This window comes from Pogoniulus pusillus, chromosome 17 (assembly GCF_015220805.1).
Source record: "Pogoniulus pusillus isolate bPogPus1 chromosome 17, bPogPus1.pri, whole genome shotgun sequence".
Lineage (NCBI taxonomy): Eukaryota > Metazoa > Chordata > Aves > Piciformes > Lybiidae > Pogoniulus > Pogoniulus pusillus.
This window is the reverse complement of record NC_087280.1, coordinates 14,924,246-14,940,116: the sequence shown is the minus strand read 5'-3', so window position 1 is coordinate 14,940,116 and position 15,871 is coordinate 14,924,246. Positions and strand designations below refer to the sequence as shown.

Below are 15,871 nucleotides of genomic sequence, written 5' to 3'. Positions count from 1 at the left end.
CATCTCCATTTGCTCTGGGCAGAGACCACGCAGGCACCCTGGAGACACATCATATCACATCACACAAAGCTTTCTTTCCAAGCCAAATGATTCTATGAATCATGGAGCAGTTTGGATGGGAAGAGATCTCAACACTGCCAAGTCATCACCAAACCATGCCCTCAGCACCACATCTACACAGCTTTGAAACCCCTCCAGGCATGAGGACTCTACCACTGCCCTGGGCAGCCTGAGCCTCAAGGGGAAGAATTGTTCCTCATGTCCAATGTAAACCTCCCCTGGAGCAACTTGAGGCCATTTCCTCTTGTCCTATTGCTTTTTCCTTGGCAGAAGAGTTGTTAGGGTACTAAGTACTAGGCCAAGAGGTCAGGGAGCATCAGAATGGCCCTCACACCTCCTCCAGCAACACTTCCAAAGGTCATTTGCTCAGTACAAACCAACCACCAAAGGACAACATTGTCCTGGGAACTGTTGACAGCAGAATCCACAGTGGGTCAAGCACTCAGAGAGTCAACATCAAGGACTGGAGTCGAGAGGGGAAGAAGACCATAGAATGTTTTAGGTGGAAGGACCTTAAAGATCACCTAATTCCAAGCCCCCTGCCATGGGCAGGGATGCCTCCCACTAGCCCAGGCTGGCCAAAGCTTCATCCAACCTGACCTTGAACACCTCCAGGGATGGAGCATCCACAACCTCCCTGGGCAGTTCCAGCATCTCACCACTCACTGGAAAGATGCTGAGCACCACTGAACCCTTCTGCTCCTCTGCGTCTGGCTATGTGAAATCTTCCAACAAAGGACTTCTTGCTGGTTTTTACCTTTCAATGGTCCCTCAGGTAAGCTCCCACCACCAAGCCTCCCTGTTCCATCCTGCTTCCAGTGCACTCAGCACCAGTTATGGCCACACACTATGGGGAAGCTCCAGAGCTTGCTCCTGCTTTTTACTTCTCCCTCGCAGCAGGTCCTGTCACGTTCAATCCATCACGGAGAAGCTCCCAGAGGACATCTACATATGTCCTAGTTGAAGGAAAGTGCTTTGTCTCTGTCCAGGGGCATCCAAGCTGGAAGCTCTGGAATGTAAGTGTTCAAATCATCACAGCAATCACTAAGGTTGAAAAAGAACTCGAAGAGCATCAAGTCCAACCTTCTACCCAGCACCTCCCATGACCACTAAACCATGGCCCCAAGTGGGGAGGCAGTATTTGGATCCTCCTCTTAGCATCATCCTGGGGAGTGGGGGCAGGGTGGGGGAGGGAGGAGGGAATCCATCCTTTTAGGGTGGTGGGATTGGCCCCAAGCATGGCAATGGCTACCTTGTTGAGCAAACCAACCTGAAACCATAGAACAGTCATGGGATTTGGGGTGGAAAACACCTCTAAGATCAAGTCCAGCCATCAACCATACTACCATGGCCATTAAACTATGTCCCAGAGTGTCACATCTTGAACACCTCCAGGGATGGAGACACCACCACCCCCCTGGACAATCTGCTCAATGCCCAATCCCATCCCTTGTGCATCCCACCCATAGCTATGAAGACCCCAAGCTCGACATCCCAACTTGCTACTCATCTCACCTTGTTATCCCACCCACGCAAGATGTCCATCTAGAAGCCCTTTCCTCCACCCCTGAATCCTCACTGCAGGATTCCAGCAGCTGAGTGATGCTTTGGGGAAGAAAAAAAAATAAATTATGGAATTTGCAGCTCCTGTGGGATCACCTCAAGGGTGATGGATGAGGTGGCCAAGCAGGAAGGAGAACATCTCCAAGCAGTGCATCCTGGGATGGAGGAAGGAGAAACTAGGGCTGGAGCTGCCCACTTTCATCCTCCAGCTGCTCTCCACAATTCTCATCAGGAATAGGGTCTCTGGATGAAGGGAATCCCTGGTGAAGGGAGTCCAGCAGGCCCAGAATCCTCAGCCCAGGGAAAAGCTGAAGGCTGGAGCTGTCTGTTCCCATCAAACCCACCCTTGATTCACCCTCCAGCTGCTCTCCACCATCCTTTCCACCAGGAGCAGGGTCCTTGGGCAAGGGAGAACCCTGGAGGAGGAGTATCCAGCAACCGCCTGGGAAAAGGAAAAACCTGAAGGCTGGAGCTAGCTGCTCCCATCAACCCCACCCTTGATTCATCCTTCAGCTGCTCTCCAACATCATTCCCATTGGGAATGGCATCTCTGGATGGGGAGGGTGGGGGGGCTGGTGTGTCCTGCTGCTCCCAGCCCCACTCTGCAGCAACCCCTCTCTTGCTTTTGCAACCAACTCAGTGCAGGCTTTCAGAGAGCAAACGCTTTGGAGACAACTCTGCTTTCACATTCAGCTTCATTACATTTAACTTTTATTCACTTTTCTTTCTTTCTTTCTTTCTTTCTTTTTTTTTTTTTTTTTTGGCCTTTTTGCTCCCATTTTTTTTCCTTTTTTTTTTTTTTTCTCTCTTTTCAAGTTTTATTACAAAAACCAGTTGCAGTTATTAACAGCTGTACAGATTCTGCTACATACTTTGGTGTAAAGTTGAGAAGCCTGATCTGGGACCCTCCCCCACCAGCTCTGGCACATGCACTTTTCCTTTTAGTTCCCTTTTTTTCCCCTCCTCTTCCCTTAATTCTAGGGAGGAAAACATAAGTCCTGACTTCCAAACCAGTTTGCTGGCAGCCTTTGCCATGGGGGCAGCTCAAACCTCCCTCCCCAGCACTTTTCCCAACACTTCCATCAATGCAAAGGGGACAAGGGGATGCTCCAAGCACCGCAGGGTTGGATGCTCCACCAAGGACTTGGGTTGTAGGGGGACGGGCAGAGCCCAGGGGATGAAGAACAGCCCTGAAGCACACTCAGGGCATGGCTGAACCTTTCAGTGGGCACCAACATGGGTCTGGGGGCTTCTCCAGAGTCACCTCTTGGAGTGAAACCACCCCCAGAACCACTCTCTCTCAATGCAGGCTGGTTCTTAATGAGCCCACGAGCTCCTTTCCCAGGAGGAGAAGCCACCTAGAGATGACATCAACATCCCCACCTGATTTTCTTCTTGAAAAGGGCAAAAAACTAATCTCAGACTCCCTTTTAATTTCTGTGGGCCAAAGCCACCACTACCCACAAAACCTACTTCCACTCCTCCTCGCTGCCAGCCACACCTCCCAAAGAGCTGTGGGTACCATCTGCCTCTTGCCCAAACCTCTCTCCTGTCCCCTTAAAAAAAACCAAACCAAACCCAAACCAAACCATCCATTTTCTTCATTTTTTTCCCCCTTCCCCTTTCTGCCCAGTTTCAAATCTAACCCTTAAAAAATAAAGCCCTAAAAACGTGGTATAAAAAAATTCTCTTCCATCTGCTACAATAGAGGGTGAGCTCTGCTGCTACACAAATACTTTTATTTCCTGTTAGGTGTTTTTGGATTTTGGGGAGGGGGAGGAGGGGGGAAGATGATTTTTTTCTTTTTTTTTTTTTTTTTGTCTTTTTGTCTTTTTCTTTGATTTTTTTTTTTTTAGAAGTACAAAAGGCTGAAAGCAGGGAACTGTATTTGAAGGGTTAAGGGTGGGTGGGGGGAACAAACCAAACCAAAAAGGGGAGAAGGTTTGCTCCAACCTCTAAACCAGACAACAAGACCATATACAACCAATGCCAGCCCCTTGGGTTTTGGATCTCCACCCCACTCCCATCTCCCCTTCCCCTTCAACCACACACAAACCCTACTGGTTAGTAAACTTTTGCTCTTTACCAAAAAAAAAAAAAGCTGTATTTGTTTGCTTGGTTTTTTTTTTAAAGGTTATCAATTCTAATTCTTTACTTTCATTTGAATACAAAACACAGAAGTTGCGATTTTTTTCCTCTTTTTTTTTTTTGTTGTTTTTTTTTATTTTTCCTTTTTTTTTTCTCTTTTTTTTTTTTTTTATCCTTTCCTCTTTCATGGCTCCCTGAGCTGAATTGACTTAAAACTTTTCTTGGAAATCAACTCCTCCTCTCTTCTGTCCGAAGGCCAAGAAGGGCTTTTGTTGTTTGTTGGGTTGTTGTTGTTGTATCTCTTTTTGTTTTGCGCGTGGGGCTTCCCCTTCTCTCCGAACATCCAAGCGCAGAAACTTCCCCCACCCTCCCCCCCCCCCAAAAACAAACCCAAACTGTCCATATAAAAACAAAACCAAACCAAAACAGCCCGCAGAAAAAACCCCAAACGACAGGTGACCGTGTTGCTTGATGTCCCATCAAGTAGCTGAGGAGCCAAATCTCAGCAGCCTTCCCTCACCATCACTGAAAACCGACACCCAACGACGCAAGGACAATAAAAGGAACTCAGAGGTTCAGCTTGACGCCGAGTTTGGTTGAGGTGCTGCTAGAAGTTGGGGGAGGGGAGGGAAGAAAACAGAAGTCATGATCCTGAAGGATGCTCCAAGATGAAAGGGGGGGAGGGAAGAATAAAACCAAACAAAATAAAGCAAAAGTCATGATCCTGAAGGATGCTCCGGGATGAAAGGAGGAGGGGAAGAATAAAACCAAATCAAATGAAAGGAGTGGGGGAAGAATAAAACCAAACCAAACCAAAGTCATGATCCTGAAGGATGCTCCAGGACGAAAGGAGGGAGGGGAAGAATAAAACCAAACCAAATGAAAGGAGGGGGGGAAGAATAAAACCAAATCAAATGAAAGGAGCGAGGGAAGAATAAAACCAAACCAAGCAAAACAAGTCATGATCCTGAAGGATGCTCCAGGACGAAAGGAGGGAGGGGAAGAATAAAACCAAACCAAACGAAAGGAGGGGGGGAGAATAAAACCAAATCAAATGAAAGGAGGGGGGGAAGAATAAAACCAAATGAAAGAAGGGGGGGAGAATAAAACCAAACCAAACAAAATAAACCAAAAGTCATGATCCTGAAGGATGCTCCAGGATGAAAGGAGGGGAGGAGAAGAATAAAACCAAACCAAACCAAACAAAAATCATGATGCTGAAGGATGCTCCAAGATGAAAGGAGGAGGGGGGTAAGAATAAAACCAAACCAAGCAAAACAAAAGTCATGATCCTGAAGGATGCTCCAGGATGAAAGGAGAGGGGAGGGGAAGAATAAAACCAAACAAAATGAAACGGAAGTCATGATGCTGAAGGATGCTTCAGGATGAAAGGGAGTGGGGGGGGGGGAGGGGAGAATAAAACCAAACCAAACAAAATAAAGTAGAAAATTAAAAAAAAACCAAAAGTTTGCCACCACCATTAAAAAATAAAACCAAACCCAAACCATCAGTGGAAAAAATTACAGGTACAGCAGACAAAAAATACACAACTAGTGTAACCAGGGAGGGGGGTGTGGTGTGTCCTTTCCCCCCCACCTCCCCCAAACCCTTACCAACTCTATTTACTAGTCCAAATATTTACATTTTTCACAAGGGTGCAATCCCCCCCCAGGGAAAAAAAAAAAAACACCAAAACACACAAAAACAAACAAAAGAAACCACAAACCCTCAAAAAAAAAAAAAAAAAGAAAAAAAAAATCAACCCAAAAATCAATAAAAATTAGAAGTCACAATAAAAAATAAGTCCTTTATAGTGCCACCAAAGCGCAGACGGAAAGAACCAGGAACCAAAACCAAAAACCAAACCACAACACAAAAAAAAAACAACCCTCCCCACCCCCCCAAAAAAAAAATCATCCAAAGAAACCCAAGTCCAACCCCCCCCAAAACAACAAAAGAACAAAATCAACCTTAAAAACCAACCAAAAAAAAAAAAACCACCCCAAAAAACATCCCCCCCCAACCCCCCCCCCCCCCCTCCCCCAAAAAAAATATCTTCGTTCAGGGCTTCAATGTGTGCCATAGTTGCAGACCTCCGAATCAATCCCCGTGGGCTGGCGGAGGTTGGGCTCTCCAGAGCGCTGCCGGTCCGTGGGTAAATCCTTGGGGGTGGTGATGGTGGTGGGGGGGAGTCACCCCTAAAAAAGGTTTCTGGCCATCAGCGGCCACCCCGAGTTCTGCCACCGTCGGTCGGCGCTGGGCTGCAGGAGCTCCTGCGCGAGCAATCCGCCGTTAGTAGATGACCTCGTAGACTGTGGCCTTCTTGTCACCAGAGCCCGTGACGATGTACTTGTCGTCCGCAGAGATGTCGCAGCTCAAGACGGACGAGGATTCCTTGGACTGGAGGTGAAAAGGGAGAGCGGTCAGAGGTTGGTTTAGGTTGGTGAAAAGGGAGAGCGGTCAGAGGTTGGTTTAGGTTGGTGAAAAGGGAGAGCGGTCAGAGGTTGGTTTAGGTTGGTGAAAAGGGAGAGCTGTCAGAGGTTGGTTTAGGTTGGTGAAAAGGGAGAGCGGTCAGAGGTTGGTTTAGGTTGGTGAAAAGGGAGAGCTGTCAGAGGTTGGTTTAGGTTGGTGAAAAGGGAGAGCTGTCAGAGGTTGGTTTAGGTTGGTGAAAAGGGAGAGCGGTCAGAGGTTGGTTTAGGTTGGTGAAAAGGGAGAGCTGTCAGAGGTTGGTTTAGGTTGGTGAAAAGGGAGAGCGGTCAGAGGTTGGTTTAGGTTGGTGAAAAGGGAGAGCTGTCAGAGGTTGGTTTAGGTTGGTGAAAAGGGAGAGCGGTCAGAGGTTGGTTTAGGTTGGTGAAAAGGGAGAGCTGTCAGAGGTTGGTTTAGGTTGGTGAAAAGGGAGAGCGGTCAGAGGTTGGTTTAGGTTGGTGAAAAGGGAGAGCTGTCAGAGGTTGGTTGAAGTTGGTGAAAAGGGAGAGCTGTCAGAGGTTGGTTTAGGTTGGTGAAAAGGGAGAGCGGTCAGAGGTTGGTTGAAGTTGGTGAAAAGGGAGAGCGGTCAGAGGTTGGTTTAGGTTGGTGAAAAGGGAGAGCTGTCAGAGGTTGGTTTAGGTTGGTGAAAAGGGAGAGCTGTCAGAGGTTGGTTTAGGTTGGTGAAAAGGGAGAGCTGTCAGAGGTTGGTTTAGGTTGGTGAAAAGGGAGAGCGGTCAGAGGTTGGTTTAGGTTGGTGAAAAGGGAGAGCGGTCAGAGGTTGGTTTAGGTTGGTGAAAAGGGAGAGCTGTCAGAGGTTGGTTTAGGTTGGTGAAAAGGGAGAGCTGTCAGAGGTTGGTTTAGGTTGGTGAAAAGGGAGAGCTGTCAGAGGTTGGTTTAAGTTGGTGAAAAGGGAGAGCGGTCAGAGGTTGGTTTAGGTTGGTGAAAAGGGAGAGCGGTCAGAGGTTGAAGTTGGTGAAAAGGGAGAGCGGTCAGAGGTTGGTTTAGGTTGGTGAAAAGGGAGAGCTGTCAGAGGTTGGTTTAGGTTGGTGAAAAGGGAGAGCTGTCAGAGGTTGGTTTAGGTTGGTGAAAAGGGAGAGCTGTCAGAGGTTGGTTTAGGTTGGTGAAAAGGGAGAGCGGTCAGAGGTTGGTTTAGGTTGGTGAAAAGGGAGAGCTGTCAGAGGTTGGTTGAAGTTAGTGAAAATGGAGAGCGGTCAGAGGTTGGTTTAGGTTGGTGAAAAGGGAGAGCTGTCGGAGGTTGGTTTAGGTTGGTGAAAAGGGAGAGCTGTCAGAGGTTGGTTGAAGTTGGTGAAAAGGGAGAGCTGTCAGAGGTTGGTTTAGGTTGGTGAAAAGGGAGAGCGGTCAGAGGTTGGTTTAGGTTGGTGAAAAGGGAGAGCTGTCAGAGGTTGGTTTAGGTTGGTGAAAAGGGAGAGCGGTCAGAGGTTGGTTTAGGTTGGTGAAAAGGGAGAGCTGTCAGAGGTTGGTTTAGGTTGGTGAAAAGGGAGAGCTGTCAGAGGTTGGTTTAGGTTGGTGAAAAGGGAGAGCGGTCAGAGGTTGGTTTAGGTTGGTGAAAAGGGAGAGCTGTCAGAGGTTGGTTTAGGTTGGTGAAAAGGGAGAGCTGTCAGAGGTTGGTTTAGGTTGGTGAAAAGGGAGAGCGGTCAGAGGTTGGTTTAGGTTGGTGAAAAGGGAGAGCTGTCAGAGGTTGGTTTAGGTTGGTGAAAAGGGAGAGCGGTCAGAGGTTGGTTTAGGTTGGTGAAAAGGGAGAGCGGTCAGAGGTTGGTTTAGGTTGGTGAAAAGGGAGAGCGGTCAGAGGTTGGTTTAGGTTGGTGAAAAGGGAGAGCTGTCAGAGGTTGGTTGAAGTTAGTGAAAAGGGAGAGCTGTCAGAGGTTGAAGTTGGTGAAAAGGGAGAGCGGTCAGAGGTTGGTTGAAGTTGGTGAAAAGGGAGAGCGGTCAGAGGTTGGTTGAAGTTGGTGAAAAGGGAGAGCGGTGAGAGGTTGGTTTAGGTTGGTGAAAAGGGAGAGCTGTCAGAGGTTGAAGTTGGTGTAAAGGGAGAGCTGTCAGAGGTTGGTTTAGGTTGGTGAAAAGGGAGAGCGGTCAGAGGTTGGTTTAGGTTGGTGAAAAGGGAGAGCGGTCAGAGGTTGGTTGAAGTTAGTGAAAAGGGAGAGCTGTCAGAGGTTGGTTTAGGTTGGTGAAAAGGGAGAGCGGTCAGAGGTTGGTTTAGGTTGGTGAAAAGGGAGAGCTGTCAGAGGTTGAAGTTGGTGTAAAGGGAGAGCTGTCAGAGGTTGGTTTAGGTTGGTGAAAAGGGAGAGCGGTCAGAGGTTGGTTTAGGTTGGTGAAAAGGGAGAGCTGTCAGAGGTTGGTTGAAGTTGGTGAAAAGGGAGAGCTGTCAGAGGTTGGTTTAGGTTGGTGAAAAGGGAGAGCGGTCAGAGGTTGGTTGAAGTTGGTGAAAAGGGAGAGCTGTCAGAGGTTGGTTTAGGTTGGTGAAAAGGGAGAGCTGTCAGAGGTTGGTTTAGGTTGGTGAAAAGGGAGAGCGGTCAGAGGTTGAAGTTGGTGAAAAGGGAGAGCGGTCAGAGGTTGGTTTAGGTTGGTGAAAAGGGAGAGCTGTCAGAGGTTGGTTTAGGTTGGTGAAAAGGGAGAGCGGTCAGAGGTTGGTTTAGGTTGGTGAAAAGGGAGAGCGGTCAGAGGTTGGTTTAGGTTGGTGAAAAGGGAGAGCGGTCAGAGGTTGGTTTAGGTTGGTGAAAAGGGAGAGCTGTCAGAGGTTGGTTTAGGTTGGTGAAAAGGGAGAGCGGTCAGAGGTTGGTTTAGGTTGGTGAAAAGGGAGAGCGGTCAGAGGTTGGTTCAGGTTGGTGAAAAGGGAGAGCGGTCAGAGGCTGGTTTAGGTTGGTGAAAAGGGAGAGCTGTCAGAGGTTGGTTTAGGTTGGTGAAAAGGGAGAGCTGTCAGAGGTTGGTTTAGGTTGGTGAAAAGGGAGAGCGGTCAGAGGTTGGTTTAGGTTGGTGAAAAGGGAGAGCTGTCAGAGGTTGGTTTAGGTTGGTGAAAAGGGAGAGCTGTCGGAGGTTGGTTTAGGTTGGTGAAAAGGGAGAGCGGTCAGAGGTTGGTTCAGGTTGGTGAAAAGGGAGAGCTGTCAGAGGTTGGTTGAAGTTGGGCTCGAGGAGTGGTTTCTGGACCGCAAGAGCGGTGTCAGGCATTGGAACAGGCTGCCCAGGGAGGTGGTGGAGTCACCATCCCTAGAGGTGCTCAAGAAACCTGCGGCCGTGGCACTTGGGGACACAGTTAAATGGCCATGGTGGTGCGGGGTTGATGGTTGGACTCGATCTTACAAGTCTCTTCCAACCAAAAACATTCAAAGATTCCTAGAATGGGTTGGAAGGGACCTTGAAGAGCAGCGTGGCCCAAACCCTCTGCCATGGGCAGGGACACCTCCCACTAGATCCTGTGACATGCCTCCCACTAGATCCTGCAACTCACCTCCCACTAGATCCTGTGACACACCTCCCACTAGATCCTGTGACTCACCTCCCACTAGATCCTGCGACACACCTCCCACTAGATCCTGCGACACACCTCCCACTAGATCCTGTGACACACCTCCCACTAGATCCTGCGACACACCTCCCACTAGATCCTGTGACACACCTCCCACTAGATCCTGTGACACACCTCCCACTAGATCCTGTGACACACCTCCCACTAGATCCTGCGACACACCTCCCACTAGATCCTGCGACACACCTCCCACTAGATCCTGTGACACACCTCCCACTAGATCCTGCGACACACCTCCCACTAGATCCTGTGACTCACCTCCCTCTAGATCCTGTGACTCATCTCCCTCTAGATCCTGTGACTCACCTCCCACTAGATCCTGCGACACACCTCCCACTAGATCCTGTGACTCACCTCCCTCTAGATCCTGTGACTCATCTCCCTCTAGATCCTGTGACTCACCTCCCACTAGATCCTGTGACTCACCTCCCACTAGATCCTGTGACTCACCTCCCTCTAGATCCTGTGACACACCTGCCTCTAGATCCTGTGACTCACCTCCCACTAGATCCTGTGACACACCTCCCTCTAGATCCTGTGACACACCTCCCTCTAGATCCTGTGACACACTTCCCACTGGATCCTGTGACACACCTCCCTCTAGATCCTGTGACTCACCTCCCACTAGATCCTGTGACACACCTCCCTCTAGATCCTGTGACTCTAGAGCAGGTTGCTCATGGCCTCATCCAACCTGTCCTTGCACACCTCCAGGGTGATTCTAATTCTATTCCAATTCCAGATTGGTTTCCCCAGCACCATAGCCACAGCCACATGGTAGCAGCCCCACATTCTATGTACCTGGGACCAATACCACAAGCCCAAAAGGATGGATTTGCCCACACACACTCCAACCACATCCTCTTACGCCAACAGGAGGGTCCAGATGCTGCCCACCCATTGGCATGTTCTCTGCCCAGGAAGAAGTGTCCTACCTGGAAGATGCTCGCTCCGTAGGGCGTCCTCCAGGCGTTGAGCAGGTTGTCTTTTCCAGTACTCACAAACCATTTACCTGGGGCCAGGCAAGATGATATCAGTAGTCAGCAAAGTGCTGCTGCTGGACCTCCAACCCATGGCCAACAGCACTGAAGCCACCCCCAAACCCCATGATTAGCCTTTCCCTGTCCCTAGAGGCTTCTGCCTGTTGACACCCTCAGAAACTGGAGATTCTGGAGAATAATGGGAAACTTGGAGATGCTCCAGAGATGCCCACCTCAAGTCCTCTCTTGGTGGGACATGTCCCACCACCACCCAGCACTGGTTCACCTCCTGCAATGTCAGAGGGCAATTTGCAACCACAAGGGAATGGTTTTAGAGGATAATCCTCACCTCCACCATCATGAGATGGGCCCTGCTGGAAACCTTCACACTCAACCCACCCCCACCATGCCCCATGCACTGTCCCTTCCTGCCATGGTCGTCGGTGGTCGCTACAGGAGCAGACCTTGGGGTCAGAGCCACTTACCGCAGTAGGCGAACTTGAGGGAGAGGACACAGCTCTCATGGAGGTGCAGCTGGTACTTGTCAGGTTTGGTGTGGTGCAGAACTTCCACATTGCTGCTCTCCATGCCCACCGCCAGCCACTCGCCTGTTGGGCAGTAGCCCAAGGAGAAGATCTGTGGTGGGAGGGACAGACATGGTCAGACACAGAGTTTGTACCTACCAGCTGTGCCTGCAGCCCCCTGACCAGGCTCTGCCTGAAGAATCAGAGAAGACCTCAACCACCTCTGTACCCATAAACCATTCTCCAGAGATGGACACCAATGATAGGAGCATGAGGCAAACTGAGGGTGACCTCTTGTTGATTTTGGTTGTAAGAGACCTTTAAGAACATCAAGTCCAATCATTAACCCAGCACTGTCAGGTCACCAGTAAACTACATCACTCAGCACCACACCTCCATAGCTCTGAAGCCCCTCTAAGCATGGGGACTCCACCACTGTCCTGGGCAGTCTGGGACAGGCCTTGACCACTCTCTCTATGAAGAAATTGCTCCTTGTGGCCAATCTAAACCTGCCTGGGGGAAACTTGATGCCACTTCCCCTTGTCCTATTCCTTGTTCTTTGGGAGAAGAGGCCAAGCCCCACCTGGCTCCAACCTCCTTTCCAGGAGTTTTGGAGAGCTAGAAGGTCTCCTCCCTCAGCCTTCTTCTCTCCAGGCTGAACAACCCCAGCTCCTTCAGCTGCTCATCACAAGATTCATGCTCTGGACCCTTGGCCAGCTTCTCATCAGAAATCCTGCTCTGCCCAGGGTGCCCCACATGAAATGAAGCCAATTGCAGGGACAATTGCACCTTCCTGGCATCCTCCAGAAGAGGAAGATCAGCACAGAAGGAAGTGAGACTAAGTAAGTTCTAAGCCACAGTTCCTTGCGGGCTGAAAACCACAGTGGCACAGCTTCCAGATACCCAGCACCCTGGGGACAATCTTCTGAGCAGGGCCTGTTGTGACAGGACATGGGGTGATGGTTTGAACTAAAAGAGGGAGATTCAGACTGGAGAGAAGGGAGAATGGTCCCAGCTTGCCCAGAGTGGTGGGAGATGCCCCAATCCTGGAACCATTGCAGGCACATCCACGTGTCCAGAGAAGCCACAGGAACACCAGGACGACTCCAGCCCCACAAAGACTTCTGCGCTTGCCAAGAGGACACAAGGTTCCAGGCTTGCTCCTCTAGGCAAGGACTCTGGGAGGACCTGCAGGATCCACCTCACTTGGAGGCCATCTCCACAGCTATGCAGAAGCTGCTGAGTTGGAGGGATAAAGCCCTGCCTCAGGTCTTCATGAGGAGCTACAAGACCAGAACCTTCCCCTCCCTCCAGGGGCACCCCAGTGCTTACCTGGGAGGTGAAGTCGTGCTGCTGGAGCTGTCTGCCTTCCCGCAGGTCCCAGGAACGCACCGTGTTGTCCAGACCCCCCGTCCACAACTTTGTACCGTCGTGGGAGATGTCTATGCAGCTGGCACCGTCTGTGTGGCCTTGGAATTGCCTTCAAACAACCCAAAACAAGGCAAATCTTCAAGGGGAACACACTAGCAGGTTGCCTCAAAGGAGCTGGAGCTCAAGAAACATCTCTGAAGCTTGCCCACACACCAAGCAGACATGAAACCCTATCCATGGAGCATCCTTGGCAGAGGTTCATCATCTCAGTGACAAAGCACCATGAGATAGGGCTCTCATCACCATCCCCAAGGCTCTCAGGAGGGAAAAAACCCACACCAAACATGGCCAGAAAGACCCAGATGACAGAGAAGACAAACACCTGGAGCTCCCAACCTTCCTGCCGCAGCTGAAGGTTGCTCACCTGACAAGCGTCTGGTTGTGCAGGTCCCACACGGCGATGTTGCCGTCGCTGCAGCAGGAGAAGCAGACTTTGGCGTCGGGGCTGATGGCCAGGGCGTAGCAAGCAGGGGCAGAGGAGGTCAACTCGGCTTTGATGCGAGGGGTGGGGGAAGCCAGGTCCCAGATGGTGAGGGTGCTGGCTTCTCCTCCCACGATCAGCGTGCGGCCATCAGGGAGGAGTTTGCAGGAGCGGATGTAGTTGTCCCTGTTCTGGAGGGGAAAGAGGTGTCACTGGGAGGGCAAAGGACAATGCTCAGCGTGACGGGGTAGGAAGGGATCTCTGGAGATCATCCGGACCAGCCTCCCTCCTAAAGCACAGACACCCACAGGAGCTTGCTCAGCACCATGATGGCCACCTGGGTTTGGAAGCTCTCCAGAGAAAGAGACTTCACAACCTCTCTGGGCAGCCTGCTCCAAGGCTCCAGCATTCTCACACCAAAGAACTTTCTCCTCCTGTTCATATGGAACCTCCTGGCTTCCAGTTTGTGCCCACTGCCCCTTGTCCTGTCACTAGGCACCGCTGACAAGAGTCCAGCCTCACTCTCTTGCCTCCCACCCTTTAGCTCTTGCTGAGCATTGCGCAGGTCCCCTCTAGGGCTGCTCTTCTTCAGGCTCACCAGCCCCAGGGCTCTCAGCCTTTCCTCCTCACAGAGCTGCTCCAGGCCCCTCAGCATCTTTGTAGCCTCCACTGGACTCTCTTCCACAGTTCCCTCTCTTGAGCTGAGAAACCCAGGACTTGAGGTGTGGCCTCACCAGGGCAGAGTAGTGGGGGAGGAGAACCTTCCTGAACCTGCTGGCTGCTCACCTGCTTATGCATCCAAGAGACCATTGGCCTTCTTGGCCCTGAGGACACATTACTCGTGTGTGGTGCCCTTGCTGTCCACCAGCACTCCCAGGTCCTTCTCCTCAGAGCTGCTTCCCAGCAGCTCAACTCACCTGTACTGGTGCAGGGGATTATTGTCCCCCACCCCGAGCCAGGCCCTACAACTATCCTTGTTGAACTTCAGGAGGTGCCTACCACATTAGTGGGGGGTGCTGGCAGGAGGGACACATGCTTGGGGACCAACAATAATCCCCCATGAACTGGGAAGGATGCTCCAGTTCCGATGTGAGCCCCCATCCCCTTACCAGACAGTCCAGCTGGGAGATGGGGCTCTTGCTGCCCGGCTGGCTGATGTCCCAGATCTTCACGCAGCCCTTGCCCCCCGTGTAGACGTGCCTGGTGGGGTTGCTGATGGTGACAGCACACACCACCTCCCCGTGGCTCAGGGTGTTGATCTGCCGGGCGTGCCGCGGGATGCCAGGGCCGGCCAGGGCATCGTGGGGAAAGGGCACTGGCTGCATCTGCCCATCAGCGCTGACATGGAAGGAGTAGGCCCTGCAAGCGAGGCCAACAGCCTGGTCAGCCACACAGACGTGGGTCTGGGGCTCCTCCAGAAGAATGGGAGGGTGAGTTCCACTGCAACCCGCTCGCTAGGGCAGGCCTCGCTGGGGGCTGGAGGCCGTCGCGGCTCTGTAAGAGCGTGGCTGGAGCCAGCAGGCTGCTGAAGCCCCAAGCTCAGCACCACCCACAGCACACCAAAGGAGGACTGAGAGGAGCTTACGGTTTCCCTCCAGGGATGGATGCCAGGCTGGAGGGCAGGCCAGGGGCTCTCATGGGTGGATGTGGGTCAAAGCCAACCTGCCAAGAGACATGTGGACGTGGGTGAGGTTGGGCACATGCTGGACACGCGAGCAGACATCTTCCCATCTGCAAGCCTCAGGGGGACACACAGTGACCCCATCTTCATAGAACTGCAGAACAGTTTGGGTGGGAAGGGACCTTTAAAGGTCATCTAGTCCACCTCCTGTGCTGCAACAAGAATGACATCTGCAACTACAGCAGGGTGCTCAAAGTCTCAAACAACCCAACCTGGAATTCATAGACTTATAGAATCAACCAGGTTGGAAGAGAGCTCCAAGATCATCCATTCCAAACTATCACCCAGCCCTGTCCAATCAACTAGGCCATGGCACTAAGTGCCTCATCCAGGCTTTTTCTGAACACCTCCAGGGATGGTGACTCCACCACCTCCCTGGGAGAAACTGGAATGGGACACCTCCCACCTCTCTGGGCAACCTGGGCCAGTGTTCCACCACTCTCATAGTCAAGAACTCCTCCCTGTTCCAAAACTCATCATTGTTTATTCCCTGACCAAATGAAAAGGGAGAGTGGGGCAATTAGCCAAAGGTTTAATGGACACAGGGCTAAGTAGGACCATGGGCACCTTCCCTGTGACCCCCCCAAGCTCCTGGGGCAAAGGGAAAAGAGGTGGAGCACACAGCGCACGAACATCACCCTGTGGGGAGACGTCAACTTCCCAGCACCCTTTGACAGCAGCCAACTCAAACGCAGCTGGCAAGGAGCCCTCAATTTCACAGCTGGCCCCAAGGAGACCCTGCCAAGACCCTACCACCAGCACCACCCCATGCCCCTCCCCTCCCCCACCCCCCACCGGGAACGCCAAGAAGGAGCTAAAAGTGCTACGTACAGCTCCAAAGCTCACCATTGGCGACCGGCCATAGGCGGCGGCGGCGGCGGCAGCGGCGCTCATCTGAGGGGGGATGTTGTGGAGCCCAGCGTAGGCGCCGGGGCTGGTGAGGGAGCCGTTCATCTCGTGGTGGCCCATCATGGCGAAGGGAGCTGCGTAGGAACCAGTGAGGGAGATGGGTGTCCGTAGGGCTGAGGCTGTAGGAGGGTTGGGGAGACGGTCAGGGGATGGAGCCCACTGACCCTCCGGAGAAGAGCAGAGAATCGTTTGGCTTGGAAAAGACCT

The 15,871-nt window shown here is 51.6% G+C and overlaps 1 protein-coding gene across 8 annotated transcripts in view; it reads right to left on the bottom strand.

Moving 5' to 3' along the window:
• Nucleotides 1–5,748: 5,748 nt before the first annotated feature.
• The window catches only part of TLE3 (TLE family member 3, transcriptional corepressor), a 43,819-nt gene continuing 33,696 nt past the window's right edge, over nt 5,749–15,871 (bottom strand). For 5 of the 8 annotated variants that reach the window (XM_064157841.1, XM_064157843.1, XM_064157842.1 and 2 more), the window contains exons 14-21: nt 15,587–15,783; nt 14,660–14,736; nt 14,184–14,433; nt 13,018–13,265; nt 12,555–12,702; nt 11,184–11,334; nt 10,654–10,730; nt 5,749–6,111 (exon numbers count right to left, since the gene is read on the bottom strand). In XM_064157841.1, coding sequence (XP_064013911.1) covers nt 6,004–6,111; nt 10,654–10,730; nt 11,184–11,334; nt 12,555–12,702; nt 13,018–13,265; nt 14,184–14,433; nt 14,660–14,736; nt 15,587–15,783 — 1,256 coding nt within the window. In that variant the 3' untranslated portion in view covers nt 5,749–6,003. The remainder of the gene's footprint in view (nt 6,112–10,653; nt 10,731–11,183; nt 11,335–12,554; nt 12,703–13,017; nt 13,266–14,183; nt 14,434–14,659; nt 14,737–15,586; nt 15,784–15,871) is intronic. The other 3 variants (XM_064157844.1, XM_064157848.1, XM_064157849.1) reach the window with 1 other exon arrangement.